This window comes from Staurois parvus, unplaced genomic scaffold (assembly GCF_062004578.1).
Source record: "Staurois parvus isolate SC_StPar_1 unplaced genomic scaffold, SC_StPar_1.0 ptg000225l, whole genome shotgun sequence".
Taxonomy (NCBI): domain Eukaryota; kingdom Metazoa; phylum Chordata; class Amphibia; order Anura; family Ranidae; genus Staurois; species Staurois parvus.
The window spans coordinates 2,036,443-2,061,676 of NW_028318021.1; the positions used below are offsets into that span (position 1 = coordinate 2,036,443).

A 25,234-nucleotide genomic window follows, 5' to 3' on the forward strand; every position below is an offset into this window, starting at 1 on the left:
TGTACTCTGGCAGCGGGAGGTTTCCCCTGCGCTGAGAAAACAATGACCACTGCTGATAAATAAACCGGATATACTATATCAGCCACGAGCCAAATATTACCCTGTGACAGTAATAGGTGATTTAGGGGCGGACTGACCATTTGGCAACTCGGGCACTGCCCGAGGGCCCGGGGTCAGTAGGGGGCCCCATGAGATGCCCCTGGTACCTTTTTCGAATTTGGGCAAGGACACAGGGGCCCATGATCCCCTATTGCCCGGGGGTCCCATGAGTTGTCAGTCCGGGTGAGTTTAATAGGCTGTGCCACCTGTCAAATGCAATATACCAAGTTAAATTTCCCATGAGCGTGAAGCAAAGCATTGTGACTGTAGCATGTGTATGACCCTCTCTGGCTACATGTTATGTTTCAGGTAGGAGGTCAAGGGCTGGGAAAAACTATGGCTCAACCCTTACTGTCCCCTTGTCGCATGTTAAAACGAGGTCTAAGAAACTAGTTTTAAGAGTCCCATGAATGATTTTACTGGAACGGCACACTGTGTAACATCACTAATCACTAGATTAAGAATGTGAGCATAGCACCTTGTGTATACCGAATCACACAAATTCCTATACTGCTTGAATCAGCAAAACCTTGCTCAGTCATGCTCCCTTGCTAATATTTGAGAGCTGTGTTTTGGCTGAAAAGGGAGTGACTACCATTAGAAAAGCAGCTGTTGCATTTTGGTGATCTTGCCCTAACACTGGCCGTCCTTCCAGCCCAGCAATGGGCAAACTACGGCCCGCGGGCCGTATACGGCCCGGCGGACCTTTTAATCCGGCCCGCGGAGCTGGGCTCCCGCTAGGCTCCTCTCACAGTCCGCCCTGAAGACCGGTGTAGCATGAAAATCTGTCTCCTATGAGGATCTGTCCCCCTCAACGTATCTGCGCATGTGCCGGAGATCGCCGATCGGCTGCTAATGCCTGAAACTGGCACATGCGCAGATACGTCGAGGGGGACAGATCCTCATAGGAGACAGATTTTCATGCTACACCGGAACGGCGCGGGAATTACTATATGGGGGATGAATTACTATGGGGGATGAATTACTATGGGGGATGAATTACTATATGGGGAATGAATTACTATGGGGGATGAATTACTATATGGGGGATGAATTACTATGGGGGATGAATTACTATATGGGGGATGAATTACTATATGGGGGATGAATTACTATGGGGGATGAATTACTATATGGGGGATTAATTACTATGCTTACTATGGGGGAATATTACTATACTTACTATGGATGACACATACACATCATTCATCTACTCTTGGTCCGGCCCCCGGGTCCAATATATGAACCCATTGCGGCCCTCAAGTGAAAAAGTTTGCCCACCCCTGTTCCAGCCTGTCTCTCTTGCCTCTCTCCTGTAATATTTGTACATATTTTCAGACACTCCATCATAGGCATGTGCTGTACAGTGAATATCATTTTAGGGCTGCTCATAATGAATTAACAAAACAATTTAAAGTTATTGTTACCACCAAGTTACATTTACTGTTTACATGAAGTTCTTCACTTCTCACATCTTGCCTAATTAACAAAATTTAATTTCTACAAATTGACCAGACAATGAACGCTGGCTATAGGTATAACACCATTTCACAGTGCAGCATATCCTCGAAATCCATTGTTGAGCTGTATATTGTAATATCTACTTTTAATAAGACAGGGGTGAGTAAATGTACCCAGAGCCCCCTAATACCTAATATCTCTTTATTTTAGCTAAATTATCCTACGTTTTTCACATGCAGTAGGTGGAGGCCTCCTTGTATAAGGAATTATGGGTTGAAAAATTCTTCAACGGTTGGGAATGTTTCATTCAAACCTTGTCCATAGAAACTCAACAATCCATAATGCAATGCTTTCCTGATTTATCTTGGAAGAAAGTGCCACTTGATGCCCCATAGAGGTCTATATGTATCAAACAGAATCTAGACAACACAGTCCGTCTTAACAGCAGAAAATATACAAAATAGGAGCAGATGGGGGGTTGTTTGTGCATTAAACAAAGGGGAAAGGTGCATGCAGTATGTCTGAGAAAAAGACAACGTACTGTCAAACTGCTATCGTGACAGTTTCTTAGGGACAGTTTCCCCAAACTGAGTTTAGCCCACACCTTAGTTCATCCCCACTATGGGGAAATATTTTTAAATGAAATATTTTGTACCTGATGTTAAACTTTAAAGGACAATAAGATTGGACTCATATGAACAACCATATACTGTATTTGCATGATTCATCCAGATCTATTAATGGTAAATGAACAGATTGGATTTCTGCATATATTAATGCTGTGTGCAGAGAAGAGTTGTGTGTCTGGTGTCTTATAATGGGATGGAATTGCAGCGTTCTTGGTTAGAATGAGTGGGATCAGTCTGTGACAGTGGGACCTACCTTCAAAGAACCAGAGTCGGCTTATTGCAAAGGCACCTGCAGTGATAAAAGAGCCACTTGTGGTATATTTAGCTCTCTGTGAGCATAGTTAATCATAAAATTTAATTTTGCATAATCTAAGAGAAGAGAGCGGTACCCAGGCTGACAAAACAACATCAGAACGTACAATTATCACGTTAAATCAATTTTTTCCTCTGTATTATCTATTTTTTGTTGGAAATATATTTGATTGTACAGTAAATCACTGCTTTCAGAAATCACATTAAGGAAAAGAAAACCAGAATTAAATGATGGTTAATAGAAAGGAGAAATGAAAGAACCTCTCTCTGGGGAAATATGTAAATCACCCTTTAGTTCCCTAATGCTCTAATTTTTCAATTTTGTTATTATAAGTATTTGAATTCTGTTATTGCCACCAATCTCCAGCAAAAAGTTGTAGTCAGGTTTTCAGTCAGAGTACATGTTTCATTGATTGAAAATGTCTATTGAGTTAAATCAAAAAGACAAAAATAAACTAAATAAAAGCTGCATCCTCAGAACCCCAAACCTTCGGCTTATCCAGAGTAAGTCAATAAACCGCATACGCATTATCCAGTTTTCTCCACCACTCCTTTTTATAAAGCAAAAATGTCTTAAAATGTAGTTCATAGTAGCAAGATTGTCTACAAACCGTATCTCCCAGGAGGCAATGCTTTGACTTTGCTTGGTGGGGCAGCTTAATAAGTGTAAGTGGCTGTGTTCAGGGATGCTCTATGTTTCTGATAGATAGTATTGGACTCCCTTACTTATACAATCATGCTGTATTCATGTGGAGTTGAATAGATGGTGTTTTCTGTGTGTGACATCCCACCTTGTTCAATTAACAGTCATTTCCGGTGGGGAATGGTAAAAGCTAGTAATTGTGCCTAGTGAAGGAAGAACAAGAGTGAAGGCCTTTGTGACATCACAACTCAGATAATCTGGAATGCATCTTGAAGCTTGAATTTTTCAGAGTTGTAAGTACCACTGGTGATGCTGTTCTTGTCAGAAGCTTGCATTTCCAATGTGTCCAACATCAACATCAGCTACTGTGGACACTATGTGGTAGATACAAATTCTACTCATAACTGTGTGTAGTAATGCTAACAGCAGCAGGCAGTATGATGACACAACACCTGTAGTCCAGAAGAATATGCGAGGTGTGTCTTTGTTGACCAGGGACTTCATGAGACAACATGTCATCCACCAATGAAGTGGCATGGCGGCAGCAAGGGAATGGGCAATTGCATCAGTGAACAGCATTACATGACACCATCACCCTCCTGTTCCTAAGGCAACAGTGGTGAAAAAATGGAGCCATTTGATGACATAGGCACTGTTTTCTGCAACATTCTCCTTTGAGACAAGGGTGGTTTGATGATACACCCAAGGAGACATCCATAGTATGCAGGCTGCATGAGGCTGGGCATGATTAAACTTGGAAGAGGATCAGCGCTGGACCACAGAGGAGGCCATGTGAGACAAGGCATGGGGCAGCACTGGAGCATGGGTAGGATAAATACTACTTACACAGGGCCAAGTGGCTAAAAAACTAGGCTTCATATTTATTTTTTTTTCTTTCTTCTATTTCTTTTTTTTTACCAAATATCAGCGCTAAAAAATAAGAACAAGCAAGTGTACAATTTTATGTTCTGTCTCAAATCTTCCTTTAATAAAGGAACCATAGCTTTATTATGCATAAATGATCTAATTTTGGCATATATTAGCTCCTGATTGTCTTTTTTTTAATGATTAGAATATGTAAATTGCTCTGTAAGTATTGTTTGTCACAACAACAGCATCCAATATTAAAACTTTCTAAAAACAGATTGCATGTGGTCTAGGGAACAGGCCCCTTGGTAAGGCTTGATGAGATTAGTACGGGGACTTATTAAAGTTTTTAGTAACTTTGCACTCCTGGGGAATCAGTGTGCCTTTTAATGTGAATTTTATCTTCCATAATTAGGGCTTCAATTTAGAGTCTCTTTTGTCACTCATTTTTTTTCTAGGCAATTAGAAAATCAATTAATTTTAAGGCTCATTGTTGCAGCTTTTCTGTCTCTTCCCATGTTTCTTGGTAATGTCTTCTACTCACAAAAGCATAAAACAAAACAGACAGCAACAACATCAACAACAACAACATATTCTTAACCACTGTAGACTCATCTGCAGCCAGTCACAGCTTACAGTGACGTTGTCATGTGCTAAAAAAAATTAAAGAAAACATTTGCAGTGGACAGTTCTATAAATGTAACTATCCTGCTGACCATTTTGATACACTTCTGGATGTGCTGAAAGCCTACTTTCCTGTTGCATGCTTTGGTTCCACCTGCCAGCCCCTATGTCACTACGGGATGTGTCAGTGCCATAGGGGCTAGTGGAATGAACCAAAGCATGTGGTGGGAAGCAGAAGCATTCAACAAGCCCAGAAGTGGTGGAGATTATTGAAATGACTATAGCTCTTCAAGACAGTGAAGATTCCAAGAAGTATTTTTAAAAAACACACTAAGCTGGTTCATATTGATGCTCCTGGCTAAGCTGTATAAAGAAAAGCATAAGCCTTTATATTTTTAATAAACACACTATAGTAGAACAAGTTTGTCTTTGTCCCAGACTCAAATTATATGCTAAACCATGAATGCTGCTAAAAAGACTACAGGATGGGAGATCCACTACTGTTGCCGCTAAAGCTGCAGGATGGGAAATTTACAATCAGAAAGTGAATGGTGGTGAATGGCGGCTGGAGGAAGCAATTTGATATGGAAGTCTGTCCCACAGGCATGAATTGACCTAGACATGCGTGGTCAACATAATCTAGTGAGATGGAGGAGAGGCATAACTGTCATGATTGCAGACCGATGCAATGATTAGAATAACCGGAATGGTGCAAATTTTTAGTCATGCTCAAGAGAGCAAGGCAACCCACCGAAACAACTGAAACTCTTGATGGGGGGCAGCTTTGATCTATACATTTCTGCAATTGAAATTTAATTGTAAATGGTCAAAATTTCTATGAAATTTTTTAGGTGTATGGCCTGCAGAAAATAAGCCTTGGAAGGGAAGAGCTTATATGTGAGTCATCTTATGGTCAAGTGGTGGGGACAAATGAGGATAGTAGGATCTACAAGAAGGTTAGCAGATGGAATCAACAGTTATCATTGAAAACTGCACTTTAGTGCTAAGTCCAAATGAATTTCTATAACAGAACAATGGGACTACAATATTTTCACAGGTAATCACAGTGGGGTTTTCCTGACATAACTGAAATTTCCTTCCAATACCTCTTGTAGGTCTTACTGTTCTTTACACTGGTTTGCTGGTGTTTTTGGAACCTTTTATCCCACCTCCCCACTACCTATCTGCCTATTCTTTCTTACTGTTTCCCAAGTTCTACTCCATAGAAAATATTGTTTCCAAGCACTGCATCGATTATAGCTGAAGCAAAATCTGAAAGCTGTTTCAACAAAGCTCAATTTCTATCTTTCTATGGCTGTTCTCGCTTGACAGAGGTTGACCCAATGAAAGACTTCTCTTGATGGGACTATTGGAAAATGGCAAAGAGGGGAGTATTCCTCCATTTAGCTTGCATGTATGAATGGGGGAACATGTTCATTGTTTTCCCGATCAGACTTCTGGCTGATCAAAAAAAGAAAAAAGGCATCCTTGGCCAGCCTTACAAGCATGAAACATTTGCATGAAGTTTGAGACATTTGTGTTTTTAATATAATAGGAGGCTGCTGTAAAACAGCGGTACTGGATGTACAGTTATTCTTTGGGCATAAAGAATATATTTGCATGGCTCTGCCCACTATCCTAAAATTAGAAATATAGCTCTTATTTTGTAAGGATGGAAGTGAGACTTACAGATACCTCCTGTTTTAATAGGACACTATAGTGCTCTGCAGAGATCTTGAAGCTCAGATCTGCCAAAGAATAAACAGGTAATGACATTCTGTACAGTGGACATTAATCCATTTCATTTATCCATGTACTCAATATTGTAAATAAATATTCCCAGTAGAAAATCTCCTTTGTATAAAATGCAGTTTCTACTGGATTAACTGCTGTTTCTAATGCAAATACAAATACTTTAACTTTGTTAACAAAAGCTCGCCCTTGACCCACATGGAGCTAGAAAGCTGCCTCTGTACTCTGGGCATGTCCCTGTGTTACCTGTAGGAGTTAAACCATTAATACAAAACACGTTGTGTTCTTAATGGTTCTTTTATTCCTGCTCTGCCTACTTATGACTTGTCTGCACTTCTTAAACCTACACAAATTAGTCCCACAGGGCTATAGAAAATCCTGAGGATCCTGACAGGGTCTGGCTTGCAGGGTACTAATAATCCCTTAAACAACAGAATTTACTTCCTCACAGTTGTTCTGCGTCCAGTGGAGAAGCAAGCGTGTACATCACACTCTACTGCTCATTAACTGCAAATATTGAGACGTTTTTGTTCCTCTTTTCAAATTAGAGAAGCGGTTGCCATCAATTAATATTTTCTCATGCTGCACTGTCAGAGGCTGCCCACGCCATATATTACGTAGAATTTTGTTTGAGATATTTTATGCATTAATCATCCTCTGACCCCTTGAGTGAAAAAATACATGGAAAAGGGTTAATGGCACAGGAACTCGAGCCTACCTTCAGTATTTAGGATGATTTAGGGGACAACATTTTCCTGCTGATTAGTTTTCATTTTCTTTCTTGGCTCTCACCTTCTGCACCTGCCTTTCCCGCTAGCTCTGTCCCCATGGTTGCTAGATTCTGATTTTCTGTACGGTGCCTATTATGAGCCTACGTTAAAGTGTATGTACGTATTTTGTTTGATGTAGAGTAGGGAATGGTTAAGACCCAGGTTGGGTTCTTTTTTCCAGTCTGTATTCCATTGGAGAGATTTTCCTTTACTTTATATCTACAAACACAGCAGGAAGTAAGAGAAGATTTATCAAAGCAAAGGGAAATCGCCTCTTAGACATATATGAACATAAAATGTTTCCCCATTGCAAGCTTTTCCTTCAGCTCCTGTTTCTTTGTCATCTCAAAAATCTGAATAGAGAGGAAGAATCTCACCGACGGAAAACACAGATAGCAATAAAACTTGGAGGAATAAGTAGGGCAGATTCCCTAATAAGAATAGCTGTATTGCTTTTCAACACTGCAGAAGTTTGGCATCCTTTATTTGAATATAAGCCTCATTCTTGAAAAGGATTGTAGGCTAGCTGATGATTATCACTATTACTCTTTTTGATGCAAGGGATCATCTCATATTTAACTCCACTGTGGGAAGGTGGAATTTGGCCCCTTGAGGTATTTTTGTGTGCTGGCCTGCCTTTCCTTTTTTGCGCCCCAACGCTTGGCCCCCTGGATGGTTTCTCCCCCATTGAATACCCAGAGGAGGCCCATTCTCATTGATTGGAGGGCTCATGACTGTCTGGTGCTTAATGTGATTTTATGTACAGTAAGTGCTTTATGAGCTTTGTATCATGTCTGTATGATTTTTTCGGTTTGTTATCTAAGTTTATGCATCTCTTTTAGATATACACATAAGCACCCGAGGAAGCGACGGCAGTCGCGAAACATGTTGGGCTAATTCTCCAGCATCAGAATGTCCCTCACCCCCTATAGGATCATCCTGGTGGTCTTTTCCATGCCTCATCACTGGTTGTGCTCCTTCTGTACATGGTCAGCTCTGGGACATTTGTTGCGGGGATATTACCAAATAGGTTTTTAATATTATGGTCTATATGTGACATAATGTCAAATAAAGTAATATTGATTTTATTTATATGTGTACCCAGTCTTTGTGGCTATAAAGTCCATTTGTAGTATTTCTGTTTCTTCTGACTAGTCAAAATTAGGACATGGCACTGGTGTATTTATTGGGAGTGACCATTCACCCCAACACCCTTTTTTTTCACCTTACAGGTTTAGCTGGGAGTCCGAAAAACTTCTTCTTTTTTACCCTCTGCAGTATCATTATCAGGGTATTGTCTGCATAAGTGACTACACGTGTTCTTTATGTATCATTCCCTTCTGAAGAAACAGATTTTATCTGTGAAACGCAGCCTTTTCTTCTCCACATCCATTCAAAGTTTGTCTGAGAATTCAGAAAAAAGGGGGTAGAAAGCTGAAGTTACACTTTGCGGAGTTCAGTGAGGAGAGCTCTTAGAGCTGATTGGAGGGAAGAGACACACTCCCTCCACACAGCTCACAGGAGTTTACTATAGAGGGATATGCTTTGTTCATATTTCATGTCTGAGGTTTACAACCACTTTAATGCAAATCTGTAGATAAAAAAACCCCCCAAAGCTTCCCCTTCACCCTGTACTAGACACACCTTTGCCCTCCAGTGCCTGTAATTATCTTTACCTCCAGTGCCTATAATTATCTTGAACCTAAAGCAGTGTAGGTGACAGAATCAGATAACACTCCTCAAACTCCATTTTCCCCCTATGTCTCATATCTTGGAATATGAGAGACTTACATAAAAACTGGACATGTCGTCAGATGGACGATGAGCAGGCGAACAGTTTGATGGGTCACTCGCCTTGTCTCGGATACACAGCAAAGCAGAAAAATAGATATCGAGAACCGTTCAGTAGAGAATTACATATTTCATCTCTAATCAATCCTCGGACTTGTCTGCATAATAATCTACCCACGGGTGGAATGCCCAGGCTGCCGGTACATCGATTGTGGTCCGTTAGCTGGAAAATCGTTGTGCAGGGTGCAGCTGGGTGTAACATTGTTACGCACGTCACATCGTCGCGATCGTGGGATTGTTGCATGTTGGTGGCGGCGACCTTGCGATCGTGACAGACAGCGCAGTCTCCAATCAGTGTGTTAAGTTAAGGAAAGGGGTAGCAGGAAGGAGGAACATGGGAGTGCCTTGCCATCCTAGGACATGGTACTGTGTGTTTCTATTGATGCACACAATGTAGGGAGACACAACTCTAGTTCTTTCATGCAAGAGTGGCTCATTAAGATGCTGCATGGGAGTCATTGCAAAAAGATAATAAAGCTGCATGCTCATTAAGTCATTAAAGTGGTTCTAAAGGTAGAAGGTATTTTTTTACCTAATGCATTTTAGGCATTTTCAGCTTCTCCACTGTTTCCGCAGTCCCTCTAAACACTTATCTGAGCTTGAACTCAATGCAGCATTGTGCCCAAGAGCAGCACCTTTCCTCACCGGACAAAGGCTGTCAATCACAGCCAGTGAGGAGGATGCGGGAATGGGGCCGAGCCGCACTGTGTGTGTTAATAGACACACAGAGCCATCTTGGGAGTGAGCCCACACACTGTCATCATAACCATACATGCTTTATTTAAAATTATTTATAGAGAGGCTGCTTCACGAGAGAGAGAGAGAGAGAGAGAGAGAAGTGATCTTATTTACTGCATATGCCAATGTTATTTTGTTCTTTCTGATCACGCTGTTTAAATTCAATACAAACTTTATACTGGTTTCTACTAACTGGTGTGTGAGTCCATTTTACAGTTGTGACTTATTCTGGTCACCAGGGTAAGGTGGTGTCAGCAGAGTTTGGGCTTTCAAAAAGAGGTCCGGATTGACAGAGAACCCAAAAAATTACTAAGCAACCCTTAAGAGGATAGTGCTACATGGTTAATTCACCTTTACCAGAAAACAGTCTATGCAGATAAGGGGTGTCTGCAGTTTGAATAATGTACCTCATGAAGCCTGACTGGAATACTCCTTGGATGTTGCTAAGAGACGCTTAGCTGTTACTGTTCACCTTCATCACCACAGAAGAGAGTACTCAAACAGGGGAGAGAAATTGCATATGAGGGGGTTTAACCATTTGCAGACAATAGGACATCTATTGTTCTTAGGTTGAAATGGTTATACTGGGATGATGCCTGCACCAAAGCAAGGTCCATAAAGACATGGATGAGCATTGGGGTGGAGGAACTTGACTGACCTGCACAGAGTCCTAATCTCAACCCGATAGAACACCTTTGGGATGAATTAGAGCGGAGACTGCAAGCCAGGGCTTCTCATCCGACATCAGTGCCTGACCATACAAATGCACTTCTGGAAGAATGGTCAAACATTCCCATAGACACACTCCTAAACCTCGTGGACAGCCTTCCCAGAGGAGTTGAAGCTGTAATAGTTGCAAAGGGTGGGCCAAATTGAACCCTATGGACTAAGACTGGGATGCCATTAAAGTTCATGTGTGTGTAAAGACAGGCGTTTTAATACTTTTGGTAATATAGTGTATGTGAACCAGGGCTGAATCAGAGAAAAAGCTCTTGTGATGATAGGAAAGCATCGTTTTCCTACATCTTTAGCGACGTCCTGGGAGTTTTCCAATCAAGCTTCATGAGGTAATTTAAATAAATATGTAGCGCCCTCTAGGTAGATTGGTTTTAGTCAGAGGCTTGGTAGAAGACTGGGATGAGTCAACCTGGGATTGAGGTAGTGAGTTCACTTCAGGACAGGCTGGGAGGCTCTACAGGTTAGGGCTTCAGGAGCCCTCCTACCCTTCCAGAAACTTCTGGTTCTTTCTGGAAGAGGGGCAGAGAAGGAGAGGAGGCCCAGATTTGCATGTTTAGGGAACTTGGCCAATCCCCTGGCAGGAGGTTGGGCATGGTGTCCAAGAGCAACTCTTAAATGTGTTAGAGCCTGTGCAGCAGACTGAAGGAAGGTGCTGGTGAGAAGCCTGGGAGGGGGGCCAAGGAGGGCAGCCTACCTACAGGATGGTTGCTGGACAGAAGGATCTCCACTGTGCCAAGTTTCTTAGGGAGGGCAATCCTGTCAGCAGGGAAGCAGCCAGACCAGCGTAAGGCCTGAAAGCAGCTACAACTCACCAAGCTAACAAGACAGTGTGAGTACTGCTACACCCCCTGGGCCAGATAAAAGGAGAGGGTGGTCAGGTGCAAGACTCAACTAGTTCTCATTCGGGACTACTTAATTGGCAGACCTTGGAATCCCTTGCCCAGGGATACCCTCAGTATAGCCGGATGAACAGGAAGGATTCATCCGGGGTCTGAGGAGGTACATCAAGGAGACTTCAGTGCTCCTTTAAGAGACAGTACTATTTTTCCTGATCCACATTTTTTTACAGTGTAGTTTACTAAGAATTTTGTCCTCAAGTTTGCAGTTCTGGGGGCATCCCATATACCCCTAGATCCTATCTAAGTTGTTATCCTCTCAATGAAAACAACAAAAAACCAGCTCAAGGACTGTTGCATGTTGCCTGCCCCTGCAAAGCTTAGGGGGACTCAAATAGATTCAGTGGCTCCTGTGGGGGTACTGGCTACATATGGCTTTGGTCCAAGCTGCCCAGTTTGTTTTTATTTACAGACTCCCTTTATCTACATAGACAGTTTTGTTTTGTGAAGATGAACAATGCCTTTCATTGTAGAGGCAGCAGTGTGGCTAATTCAAGCATCCATGGTTTTTACAAAATTATTATTATTTTTAATATTAATAATTTTATTATACAGGATCTATATAGCACCAGCAGTTTGCTCCACACTCTACATAAGGGCAGACAGTACAGTTACAATACAATTCAATACAGGAGGAATCAGAGAGCCCTGTTCATTAGAGCTTACAATCTAAAAGGTAAGGTCAAGTGATACAAAAGGTAACAACAGTTGGGGATGAGCTGATGGAGAAAGTGGAAGTACAGTTGTGAGGTGGAGTTGGGATAGGCTTCTCTGAAGAGAAGGGTTTTCAGGGACCAACTAAAAGAGGACAGAGTAGAAGACAGTTGGACAGATTGGGGTAGGGAGTTCTATAGGATTGGAAAGGCTCGGAAGAAGTCCTGGAGATGAGCATGGGAGGAGGTGACAAGAGAGCAAGAGAGCAGGAGGTCTTGGGAGGAAATGATTTATTTGAGACTAGATCAATGATGTAGCTGGGGGCTGAATTGTGGATGGCTTTGTGTGCACATTAGTGTGCAGCTTTGATTTCATGTTGATGATCAACAAGTATTTCTGGCACTTATCAAACAGATATAACAAAACGCCTTACATGGTATATCTGACAGATGAAAAGGGAGCAGATATAAGAAGTTCATTGTTAGGCTTTACACGAAGGCACGGGAGGCACCCTATCATGGGTAGGTGTTCACATTTCATTTTTTATTCACAGTATACTTTAAGAGATACATTCCACTCTACAATTTTGTTGCAAAGAAATAGCTATGGTCGGAGGTTAGTGTAACATGTACCTGCTATATGTGGACAGATGCCTACAGCATTTGGTTCAGAATAATAAGTGTAGCTGGTGTGAGTTGGGGTTATGTGTGGCAGTTCTGCTCTGTTCTATTTTGAGAATTGGGATTTGCATCAGTCTTTCTGTGTGCCCTACTTTCTGTTCTTCTACCTGTAATGGCGACACTGAGGTCCCTTTCCCATCTTTTAGCCTGGGTTCACACTACTGCGGTGCGGGATTTGCAGCAGTTTCTGTGCAATTTCCACCATGCATCATAATCGCGCCCCGTTCATACAAACCACTGCGGGTGTGTTTTTTAAGTTACCGACACCCCGAAATCAGTTTGCAAAATGCAGTGCGATGTGCAGAATCAGATTGCATCACCCATGCGATCCTATTCTGTTGCAGACTAACAAAGGGAACTGCACTTTTTTGGTGCAAATGCTGTGCGATTTGAGCCATACAAAATGTATGGCTTAAATTGCACTGCACATAAATCACATGTGATTGGCACAGGAATGTGGTGCGGTTCCTGTGTGAATCACATGCGCTGTTTCACACCGCATCAGTGCGAACCCGTCTCTTCTCCTCACCTCTCCTCCCCAATTGCAGGACAAGTCCAGTTCACTTCTCCTTCTGGACATAGTAACATCATCACGCAGTGTGGGCTCCCCAGTTGTCCTGGTAATGGACGATTGTTTACTAGCCGGAGCTGGATAGAGTGATGGCGGCTGGGGGAGGGGGGTGCAGGGGAATTGCATGCAATGTGAGATTTAAAATTGAAGGGGGGGGGGGCTGCAGGGGAATTATAACTGTGTAGGGGGGTAATTATAATTGAAGGGGGGAGGGCTGCAGCAAAATTATAATTGTGGGGGAAGGTTAAATATAATTGAAGGGGGGGGGGAGCTGCAGAAAAATTATAATTGTTGGGGAAGGGTAAATATAATTGAAGGAGGGGGGGGGGGCTGCAGCAAAATTATAATTGTTGGGGAAGGGTAAATATAATTGAAGGGGGGGCTGCAGCAAAATTATAATTGAGGGGGGAGGGCAAATACAATTGATGGGGGATTATAATGGGGGGCTGCAGGGGAATTATAATTGTAAGAGGGGAATTATATGTAACAATGGAGGATATGTGAGGTGTTATAATATGGGGGGGAGGGTGTTGTGGGTTAATTATAAAAGGTTGGCGGAATGTGGGGTAATTATAATGGGGTGGAGGAGGACTTACAGGGTCATTTTAATGTGATGGGGGCAGGGTGAAGTACCACGGGGTATTTATAGTAGTGGAGTGGGGGATTTTTGATAGGGGGTATGAAATTGTATGGGGAGAAATACTCCAGTGTAATTATAATGGGGGGGGACTGTTGGGTAATTAGAACCAAGTGTGCATGTGGGGGGGGGGGGGCAAAGTAATTAGATGTAATGTGGGGCAGTTATGTTTGTGGAGGGGATCCAGGGTATTTATAATAGGGTAGAGGAATTTGAATGGTAATTGGGGGGTGGGGGTATTGATTGGAGGTTATATGTAACAGAGGAGGATGTGTGAGGTAATCATAATGGGGGGGGGGGGTGTTGTGGGGCAATTATAAAAGGACAATTACAAAATTATTGGGGGGAGAGGATGACACCATGTTTTACAGCACCAGATGACACCAACCCTAGTGACACCATTGCTTTGGTAGTTTTGACGGCTTTTCTTTTTAACATTTGTAAAGGCATCTATGTGTGTCTTTATGGGCGTCAGAGGCTTGAGCGATTTTAAAATAATTTTTAGCCAACAGAGAGCTAGTTACTGGGGAAAAAACACGCAATGTGTTAGTGTATTCAACTGTTGTTTTCAGCAACTTAATCCGACCATCTCTTCAGAACTCTGTGCCATGGCTGTGATGTCATCATGGCTCGGCCATTCAAGTGGCTGGAGCCCACGACCCTGGAAGGAAGACCAGGTGAGGATCGGAGCCCTGTCAGTGGTGACAGCGCGCTGCTGGAGGGCTTTCTTTTAAGGTCTGTCTCTCATAATGTGCTACAATACTATGCCATACATACTAGCACATGCTGACATTATCTTGCCTTTTTTTAACATTCTTCAGCATTTACTACCGTTTTAATTCCATCACGTCTTAGTTATAAATGTTTTTTGGCCTTTAAAGTGATCTATAAATGTAACTTCCAATATGTGTTATTGCATTTGTTTGAATAAGTCATTTGTTACAACAGATGCTATTCTTATTATAGAAAGTTCCAATCCCCCCACACAATGGAACTGAGCAGAATACATTCCCTAAATATCATGGAGAAGGGAAGGTTATGGAGTGCTTGATGGTGTTTGTCTGAATGTGTTCATATTTCTCTGATTGCAGAATTCACTTGCTTCCAGTTCTGTATACTAGGGCACATACACACAAACATACCAGGTGTGACAATTTCATTCCTGGAATGGACTGTAAAAAAATGTTTGCTTACCAATGCACTAGCGGCTGTTGTCACCTTCATAGTAATCCCCTTGTGAAGCAACGCACTTTTCTAGATGACTGTGCCACATTACTGGAATTTGTTTTCCAGGAACGCTGCGCAGTATCTTTGTCATGGTGCACTGCATGTCTGGAATGTCATTAAATCTGTGTCCTCTTAAGGCATTTTTTAAAATGATGGAAACAGTTAAAAGTTGCAGGGTGCTAAGCCAGGTGAATAAGGTGGCTGGTTGAAATTTCAGAATGGATTTCTGGACCAGGAACTCGCTAACATTTAGTCCTGGTTCACACTGATGCGGTGCGGAATTCGCTGCGTTTTCTGTGCAAATTCCGCATCGTATCACAATCGCACCAAGTTCATGCGAACCGCTGTGGGTGTGTATGTTAACAACACCCCGAAAGCGGTTTGCAAAACATGGTGCGATGTGCAGAATAGGATCACATAGGTGTGAATATCCATGTGATCCAATTTTAGCGCAGACCAAAAAAATGATCCTGCACGTTTTTGGTGCTGGTGCGGTGCGAATAGAGCCATACAAAATGTATGGCTCAACTTACACCGCACACAAATCGCATGTGATTTGTACAGGAATGCGGTGCAGTTCCTATGCGAATCACATGCGATATACCGCACCGCTAATACTGTATGTGAACCCAGGCTGAAAGCGGAGTTCCAGCCGTTTTTGTGTTTCTTTAAAGTCAGCAGCTACAAAAACTGTAGCTGCTGACTTTTAATAAACACACACTCACCTGTCCCAGGGTCCAGCGATGTGCTCACCCACGCCGTCCCTTCTCTCCTTTTTCTCTCTGGGACATCGGCATCTCAACTGTGGGTGCCAGACTGTGACAGCTTGAGGCTTCACAGTCAGGTGCCCACTGCGCATGCGCATCCTGATTGGTACGGCAGTCTTCTGGGACCTGTGAAAGTTCCCAGGAGACTGTGGGAGGAAGGAGGGGGCTGAACTTCCGGCTCACTTTGCCGCGGCAAACTGAGCCGGAAGTGGGAGCGGGTATCTGTCAAAACCAGGTATCCGCTCCCCCCAAAAAGGTGCCAAATATGGCAGTGTAGGAGGGGAGGAGGAGGCAAACAAGTGGAGCTTCCCCTTTTGGATGAAACTCTGCTTTAACACATCATGTGCAGGAGCATTGTCGTGGTGGAGAATCCACTTGTCAGGTGAGAGTTCCAGTCTTTTCCTCTGAACAGATTCCTGTAACCTTTTCTTTTTCCACATTTGCATTTTTTGGCTGCCCACTTCTTGCATCATAGTGGACATCTTCCCACCCCTCCTTAAACCGCCTATGCCATTCAAAAACACTTGATTTAATCATGGACTGCTCACCAAAAGCCTGTTGTAAAAGAGCTAAAATTCACTTGTGGTTTTGCCAATTCTCACAAAAATTAATCTTCTGATCCAGATTCCTGTCATTCATTTTGCACCATCAACGCAGTGCACACACGTGTTATTTCTTCTACTACTCCGAACAGAGAACATGTCAGAACATGCTTGAGTGTGAATGGCTGTGTGACCATAGTGCTATGGCCTGGACATTACAGGAATACATTGTTACACCTCAAATTTCTCAATTTTGTAGAGATGGGAAAGAGAGACACCACTTATCACAAAACATGGAACTAAAGGGCTCATTCCTCACCGGAAACGTTTATGTAGATCATGATCAATTCACATGCAAAAATTGATTAATTATCTCAACCCATGAACAAAAATGTAATGTATTGCAGCTTTCCAGTCATTAAATGTGCTGGCTGCATTAGTCTTCTTCCTTCAGCTTTTTTCTCGTTATGTTCACCTGGTGCCACTAACACACTTCTTGTCCTAACGTGACAATGCTTATTTCCTAGTGTATCTATGAAGGAATGGAGGAGCAGCGTTGTCACCCTAGGCTGATTTTTTCTGATTTGGACTACAGAACAAGCACCACCCCCTTTCCTTATCTCCATAACATAAAGTGGAGCTGATCTGTAGTCCACAGAGGTGATTTCGACAGAGCTGCTAAAACTCTTTGGGATTTCAGTGTATCAGATGCGCCATGTTGTCGGCTCACAACAGAAAGTTACATGCCCACTGGAGTTCTGGCAGAATTCATTTTTTGCACTTACTGAACAGATAGAACGCTTTAAATTGTATATTTAACCGGTTCCACGCCGCCCTATAGCAGAAATACTGCTGCAGGGTGGCATGGGTGTGCAAAATCACGTGTATATATACGTGGTTTTTCCGCTCCGGGTAGGGGGCACACGCCATTTGTGGCCTCAGCTTTCAATCACAGGGTCCCGGCTGGTGATTACTTGCTGGCACCCGGTGATCGCTGAGTAACTCCAAAGGGGGAGAGACCTGTGTATAAACACAGCCAACATAGTGAAACTACACACAGCACACAGTTAACCCTTTGATCGTCTCAGACGTTAACCCCTTCCTGCCCAGTGAAATTAGTACAGTGTCAGTTGTTTTTATTAGCACTGATCACTGTATTGGTGTCACTGGGGATGTCAGTGACACCAAGTCAGTTCTCCCCAGTGTCAGAATTCCCGCCATAGTCCTGCAGTCCTGCTATAAGTGGCTGATCGCCGCCATTACTAGTAAAAACAAAGTGTCAGTTAGCCCTGATTCACACTGATGTGGTGCGGAATTCTCAGCATTTTCTGTGCAAATTCCATACTGCATCAGAATAGCACCCCATTCATATGAACCGCTGCAGGTGTGTATGTTAAGTTAACAACACCCCGAAAGCGGTCCGCAAAATGCGGTGCGATGTGCAGAATCGGATCACTTAGGTGTGAATACCCATGCGATCCTATTCTAGTGCGGACCCAGAAAGGGTCCTGCACCTTTTTGGTGTTGGTGTGGTGTGATTAGAACCATACAAAATGTATGGCTCCAACCACACCGCACACAAATAGCATGTGATTTGTACAGGAATGTGGTGCAGTTCCTGTGCGAATCACATGCGATATACCGATGCGATGTCACATATCACTGAAAAGTGTCAGATATCACAGTCCCACTCTAAGTCGCTGATCGCCGTCATTACTAGTATGTGAAAAAACAAACAAATTCCAGTATATATAACCATCATTCGTAGATGCTATAACTTTCACACAAAACCAATTAATATACATTTATTTGGATTTTTTTAACAAAGACATGCAGCAGAATACATGTTGACCTAAATTTATGAAAACATTTTTTTTATTGAATGTTTTTATAGCAGAAAGTAAAAAATATTGTTTTTTTTTTTTTAAATGTCTTTTTTTCGTTTATATGATAATAAAAAGAAAACAGTGGTGATGACATACCACCAAAAGAAAGCTCTATTTATGTGAAAACATGATATAAATTTCATTTGGGTACGCTGTTGCATGACTGCACAATTACCATTTAAAGTAGAGTAGTGCCACATAGCAAAACAAATGGCCTGGTCATGAAGGAGGTAAAATCTTAAATGGTTATTTAAGGAAAATATATTTAGAGTACAGAGTGACTGATTGTCTTTTCAGACCTCTTATACAGCTACTCTGTCTCCGGTATTTATCTGTCTTCAGTAACATAGGCCTCATCTCCAGGGTCGCTTCAGTTGAGCTAGATTTCGGGAAAGCTTCCTGCAAAGATGCATCATTTTTCAGAAAGAAGAGATTCTATTCACTTATATAGCAAGCAAACATTGTTGACACATCCTATTTATGGACTGTACTAGATCCTGGGTGCAGTTATTTGTCATTACAATGGTCTGTGTGCTAGGTAATTAGACCAGCATAAAACTCACTTGCTGTACAATATAACATTTATTGTTTGGAATTGTTTTTTCCGACACTTCTATTTTTGAGTTAGTATTCTTATTTTGTAAGTACTGTAAAAGAATAGTTGTGTGGAGAATAGAATTTTAGGTATATAACAATGTGCCGCAGTGGACCTTCGGTAGTGAAATATGAATGCTGAACTCCAGCAATAATCTTTATGCAATCTTAAAAAAAAACAAAAAACATTCAATGCAGTTTTAAATACATTTGATATGGCTGAAACTGGCTTTATATTAGCTCCCTCTAATCCTCTGCACAGCCTGACTCAGACTTCAAAAAGTGATGGGAAAAGTGATCTTGTCAGGTCTGATGCATTGTATCCTGCTGCAGGGGCGGACTGACAACTCACGGGGCCCCCCAGCAATAGGGGATCATGGGGCCCCTGTGTCCTTGGCCAAACTCAAAAACCTATGAAAAAGGTACCAGGGGCATCTCACGGGGCCCCCTACTGACCCCGGGCCCTCGGGCAGTGCCCGAGTTTCCAAATGGTCAGTCCGCCCCTGCCCTGCTGTCATCTAAAACTGGGAGTTTGCTGACAGGAGGAGACAACAGAACGAGTGGATTGATGACCCCATCAAACCAGTGTGGTGATCCTTCAGCACTACCCAGTCAGCAGGCCTAGAGTAGGTCAGTGACCAAACTACATGGCGTACAGAAGTGAGGTCACTGACCTGGCTGAGCAGTATGGCCTCAGGGCTTTAAACACAAGACTTAAAAACAAAATCACTCATTTTTAAAGAGGAGGTATCACCAGAATTCTAAAACCCAATTAACTAGGTTCACGCCTAAGCATTTTCTGCAGCGTTTTGTGTTTTGCAGAAACTCACTACAGTGCATTTAACATAATTTCTCATGGAACATGTTCACATCTGCGCGTTTTCACCCAGTGAGTTTTTTTTGGAAACGGTCAGGGACTTTTTTGAGCGCAAAAAGTTGCGTTTTTGGTTCTATAGCCTTCAATGGAAAAGCATGTATTGTGGTTTTGTTGCATTTTTGCCATGTTTTTGCTGAGTTTTGCCTTTTAAATCTGCCTAGCAACAAGAAAAATGACAGAAAAGAAGAAAAAAAATCAAAAAAGTGGCAAAAACGCAAAACGCAAGCCTTAATACCCCAGGGGACCCAGTGCATTTGTTATGTGTTTACCATGTTTTTGCTGCATTTTGCATTTTAAATCTGCCTAGCAACAAGAAAAATGAAGTAAAAGAAGAAAAACATGAAAAAACGTGGCAAAAACGCAATGCAGAAATGGCTTAAATGCAACCTGTGTGAACCTAGCCTTAATACCCCAGGGGACCCAGTGCACAGGATTCTGTTTAAGGCTAGGTTCACACCTATGCAAGTTGCGTTTGAACCATTTCTGCATTGTGTCTTGTGTTGCGTTTTTGCACCTGCGTTTTTTCCATGTTTTTGATGCGTTTTGTTCCATTTTTTATCTTTCTTGTTGCTAGGCAGATTTACAATTCAAAAGGCATTAAAATATGCATCAAAAACGCAGCAAAAATGCAGCAAAAATGCAGCAAAAAATACATGCTTTTCTGCAGCATTTCCAATGAAGTCTATAGAACCAAAAACACAACTTTTTTTGTTCAAAAAAGTTCCTAACCCTTTCAAAAAAATGCACCGGGTGAAAATGCAGAGATGTGAACATGTCCCATAGGAAATCATGTTAAATGGACTGTACTGCGTTTCTGCAAAACGCTGCAGAAAATGCTTAGGTGTGCACCTAGGGTAAATCTGTGGCATGGTTGCTAAGCAGTGTGGTCATATAGGTCACCCTTCTGTTGTTTCCATAAACAATTGTTTTCATTTGCAACTACATGCATCATTCCAGTATCAAAATTTCAGGCATTATCCCGGTATCAAAATTTCAGCCAACAATGCTGTTTTCTGCATAAGTGATTTGAGTGGCCATACAGCCGCTGGATCACTTCTACAGGCGGCAGAAGAGGGTAATTTCGCACCAACCGGCATCATCGAGAGAGAAGAGAGAAGAGAACCTACTTATCTGCCTATCTGTGAGATCAGAAACAAGAAGCGAGGAGGATTTTGTAACTTCTGGTTTTATTTCTTTGTTTACATGCTGGTTACTGGCCAATGAAGGTGCCGATCAGACCAATCTGTGTCTGATTGGCTGCAATGGAGGCCAGAGGAGAGATCTAGGATTTACTACACCCCATATCTCTCTATAAAGAGGACTTGTCACGGCCCATGCTATCACAAGGGATGTTATTCATCCCTTGTGATAGGAATAATACTGATAAAAAAAACTATTAAAGGGACATTTTTAAAAAGTTTTAAATAAAATGAATAATATTAATAAAAAATGTAAAGCGCCCAGTCCCCACTATGCTCTTGCGCAAATGCAAGCTCACTCATAAGTCTCGCACGCATATGTAAATGGAGATTTGTGTTCACTAATATTCATTAAAATATATTTTGTCAAAAAAATTAGCATTTGAAAAACCGTTGCAGAAATACCAAGTGACAAAAATTTAAACATCCACCATTTTATTCTCTAGAGCTCTGCTTAAAAATGATTAATGTTTGGGGGTTCTAAGAAAAAAATGCAGTTTTTTTACATTTATGTGAGAAGTGTCAGAATTGGCCTGGTAGGCAATTAGGTAAAGTGGTTGTAAACCTCAAACATGAAATATTAACAAAGCATGCTCCTCTATAACGTGTGCTTGTTTTAATCCAGAGTACTAAGTGTCATTTCGGTCAGCTGTCTCTTTCCCAGGAGAAAAATGGTGACAGGGGAGGGCACAGCCTATCATTAACAGCCTCAGTTCTGTTCCCGTGTACTATGTAATGGGGGGGAGGGGGTGTGTCCCTTCCCTACAATCAGCTCTCAAAGCTCTCCTCATTGATGTAACTTCAGTTTCCTGCCCCCTGCTTTGCAGAGCTGAGAGATCCTGTGTAAATTCTGCACTTTGAATGGATATAGGGGAAAGACGGCGACAGATAAACGGGTACAACTTATGTAGAATGATTTGTTTCATCTCTGTGTATCACCTGAGGCCAATCACTTCTCTGGGTATCTGGGTATATGTAAGGGTTTACAGCCACTTTAAGTAAACCCATCATGGTATACATATTTATAAATATCTAAAAAAAAAAAATTTAAAGGTGAACTCCGGGATAAGAAAATATTGTCTAAATATAAGTGTCATGTATATTCTTATTGTAATCTTTGGTTTATTTTTTCAAATCTGTGCAGTACTGTAAGTGAAACTTTACCTCTGAACAGGAGCTTCCTGTAAGACTGGTCAGTGCTGCACCACTATCACTGACAAGTGCTGCTGCCTGATAGCTGGGGAGAAGGCTGCTGAATTCACCAAGCTACCAAAGGAGAATGGAGGGAGACCAGCTGGCCAAACCCTATTTTACACCCCAACAAAAGAGGAACAGTACTGTTTTTTTGAGACACAGTACAGGTGCCTATACCTGGGTTAGGAGGAACTGAGATGGATATGGGCCCCATCGTGCTGGCCAGCAGTAAAAGGGTTTACTACTGACTGGCAGACTGTAATTGTAACATTGTCCCTTAGGCAGGACCCTCCCTAGTATAGAGTCTTATCATCAACATTTCTTTTTACCAACTGTATACCCTGATTGCTACTGTATATACATATTTCTTTACCAACTGTATACCCCGTTTGCTGCTGTTTTATATATTTGTTTAAGGAGTTGTTGCCATTCCCATTTTCTACTTGCTGCATATATTGTATATATTGTCACAATAAATATCACCTCTTAAGCTCGGGTGTGTCAGAAAGCATGGTGCTACTTACAGAGTTATGGGCTCTGGGAACAGGGGCTCTGAGAAAATAGCAGCTCCTTCTGGAAACCACTACATGAAATTCAGTGAATATTCATTATCACAAAGATAGCAGACACACATCAGGATATAGCCAAAGATTATAAACTAGGAAACCCTAGGGTTCCTCCAGAGGTTTTTAGGGGTTCCTTGAGCTGTGGCTGATTCACTTCCCGTGTGATGGTGCCTGCATAGTTTCACAGTCAATGCCACTGGGAAGACTATAATTACTTTTTTAGCTGTCTACCCACTGGCCACCAAAGTAAGGAGGACTCTCATTGACCACCAGTGTAAGGGGACATTCTTCCCACTGACTACCTAAGTAAGAGGCATTCTTCCTACTGATCCCAGAGAAAGTGGTTTTAGCAGGGGTTCCCCTAAACCTAAAAATGTTTTCAGGGGTAGGTGCCTTGGGGGTAAAGACGTTGAGAATGGCTGCCTTAGACAGTTGTCATTAAGGTAGGGGTGTCCTCATTGGAAGATTTCCTCTCTCACATTTTATTCTGCGACAACTCGAAATTTTGGATATTTACATCACATTTGGTCCCAGTGACAACTAAATCTCCCAAATGGACACGGAGACAGCCATATTTCCTAACCACTCGATCCAAAACTAACAAAAGGATTCCCCTTTAGATACACATGAAAACAGTGCTTAACCAACAAAGCATTTTAATTTAAAGATATATCCCCCACTGCTCTCCTCTGGTTCAATTATTATAGCAGACACTACTTACAAACAATAGACAGGCTTTTTTTTCTCGAATCACAGCGCAGCATCCTAGGAATCCTGTTACCATCACCACGCCTCCAGAAAACAGCAGAATGTACGCAGATATTGAGAGAGTGCTGTAGGCAAGGAAAGATATATAACTGCTTTTCTCCAACAATGTCCACAATCCCATTGCGATGACAGCGGCACCACCAATCTGCGTAAGAAAAAGAGACACAAGTTACCACAAGCTCTGCCACTAAAGCGCTGTCTAGTAAACACAAATGTAACACCTCCTGCGCTTAGGGACCGAGATCAGTAGAGGGCCGATGGACCAATATTATGAGTATGGAAGTTCGTCCAGGACTGATCGAAGGCTGTGCAGCTCTAACACGAAGCTGGGGACACTCGATACAAACTGTAGTTAAGAACAAAAAACAGAGCACACCGACGCGTTTTGAAGGGGGTCCCTTCTTCATCGGAGCTGTAGCCTTGATGAAGAAGGGACCACCTCTTCGAAACGCATCAGCATCTCCCTGAGAGTCTCCCCTTTCCGATGGGACTCACACATGTCTCCTTATCGTATGATTCGGTTTTGGATTATGCATGCCTGTTTTATTACTACTTTTGTGAGTATATCTCCTAAATCAATAAATGAACTAATTGTTTACTGAGGTAATGAGCAAGGTTGGTGCGCTCTGTTTTTTGTTCTTAACTAAAGGGCTGCATGCCAGGGGAGGGGATCTGATTGTGATGGATTTGGTAAAATGCCTATTTCGTTTCCTATTGAATATATATATATACACTTTTTTGTATACACATTTCTATACATATTTACTTTTATACTTTAATACTATTTCTTTCTTCATATTTATAAATGTTTAGCATGAATATATATGTTGTGTGAATATTTTCTGCCTGCTGGGCTTTGTGGTACTTTAAGAAATGTTTGCTTAAGAAATGTTTGCTCACAGGCACAGACCCCCTCCCATCGTCTGATTTGGAAGACAAAGGAATGTTTTTCTTTCTATAAGATAAGATTTGGAAGAAGATCACACCTATACCCTGACGGAGATTGTTTTCGTGTAAAGTGACCAATTAAAGACTAATATAATGCTTATGCTGTTATCACGTGATGTTCGCATCATTTTTTATATATAAACTCACGGTTTCATTTTAATAAATTAGAGAGAAGTTTTCACAGACCAAACGTGTCAGTGTGAGTTTCTTTATGTGCGGACATTCCAGAGCAAACCAGCATCATAAATTAGGACAGGAACAGATAAGCACTGGACAATTCAGTCCTCGACTAAATTAGCATCTCTCCCAGTTCTGAAGTTTCACTTTCACTTACAGGTCTCTTCTCCACCCCCCCACCATGTGATTGGACAGTGTAAGAGAATCAGCACATTGATTAGCTTATTTTTCTCTCACTCTGCTTTCTCCTCCAATCAGCACACTCTTTTCTCTGCAACACACCTTACTGGAACCTTGTGCTACTTCTTTCTCTCCAAGTCTAAGCTCTGCTGTATAGGGGCTGCAAGAGGCTGATAGCAAGTCAAATTCAGGTACTTACAATGCTTGCATTTAAAAAAATGCAGTAAATAATAATTAAATAATAAAAATATTTTTTAAAAAAGTATTAGTCTATGATTTACTCATATATGGTGCTGCTTGCATTTATAAGTGTTATGTAATTGTTTGAGGCACAGAAAGTTTTTATATGTAAATGCATTAGAAACAATTTATATCTATGTGTTGCAC

General features: G+C 41.9%; 1 protein-coding gene and 1 long non-coding RNA gene across 2 annotated transcripts in view; one reads left to right on the forward strand and one right to left on the reverse strand.

Annotated features, from left to right (window-relative positions):
- Positions 1-25,234, reverse strand: part of LOC149460562 (tetraspanin-11-like) — a 123,357-nt gene that overhangs the window by 19,765 nt on the left and 78,358 nt on the right. Inside the window, exon 3 of the mRNA XM_089679473.1 lies at positions 23,496-23,687. Coding sequence (XP_089535599.1) covers positions 23,496-23,687 — 192 coding nt within the window. The remainder of the gene's footprint in view (positions 1-23,495; positions 23,688-25,234) is intronic.
- Positions 4,198-8,245, forward strand: LOC149460563 (uncharacterized). The gene is made up of 2 exons (XR_016313041.1): positions 4,198-6,401; positions 8,000-8,245. It is a non-coding gene; the product is annotated as an uncharacterized LOC149460563 (long non-coding RNA).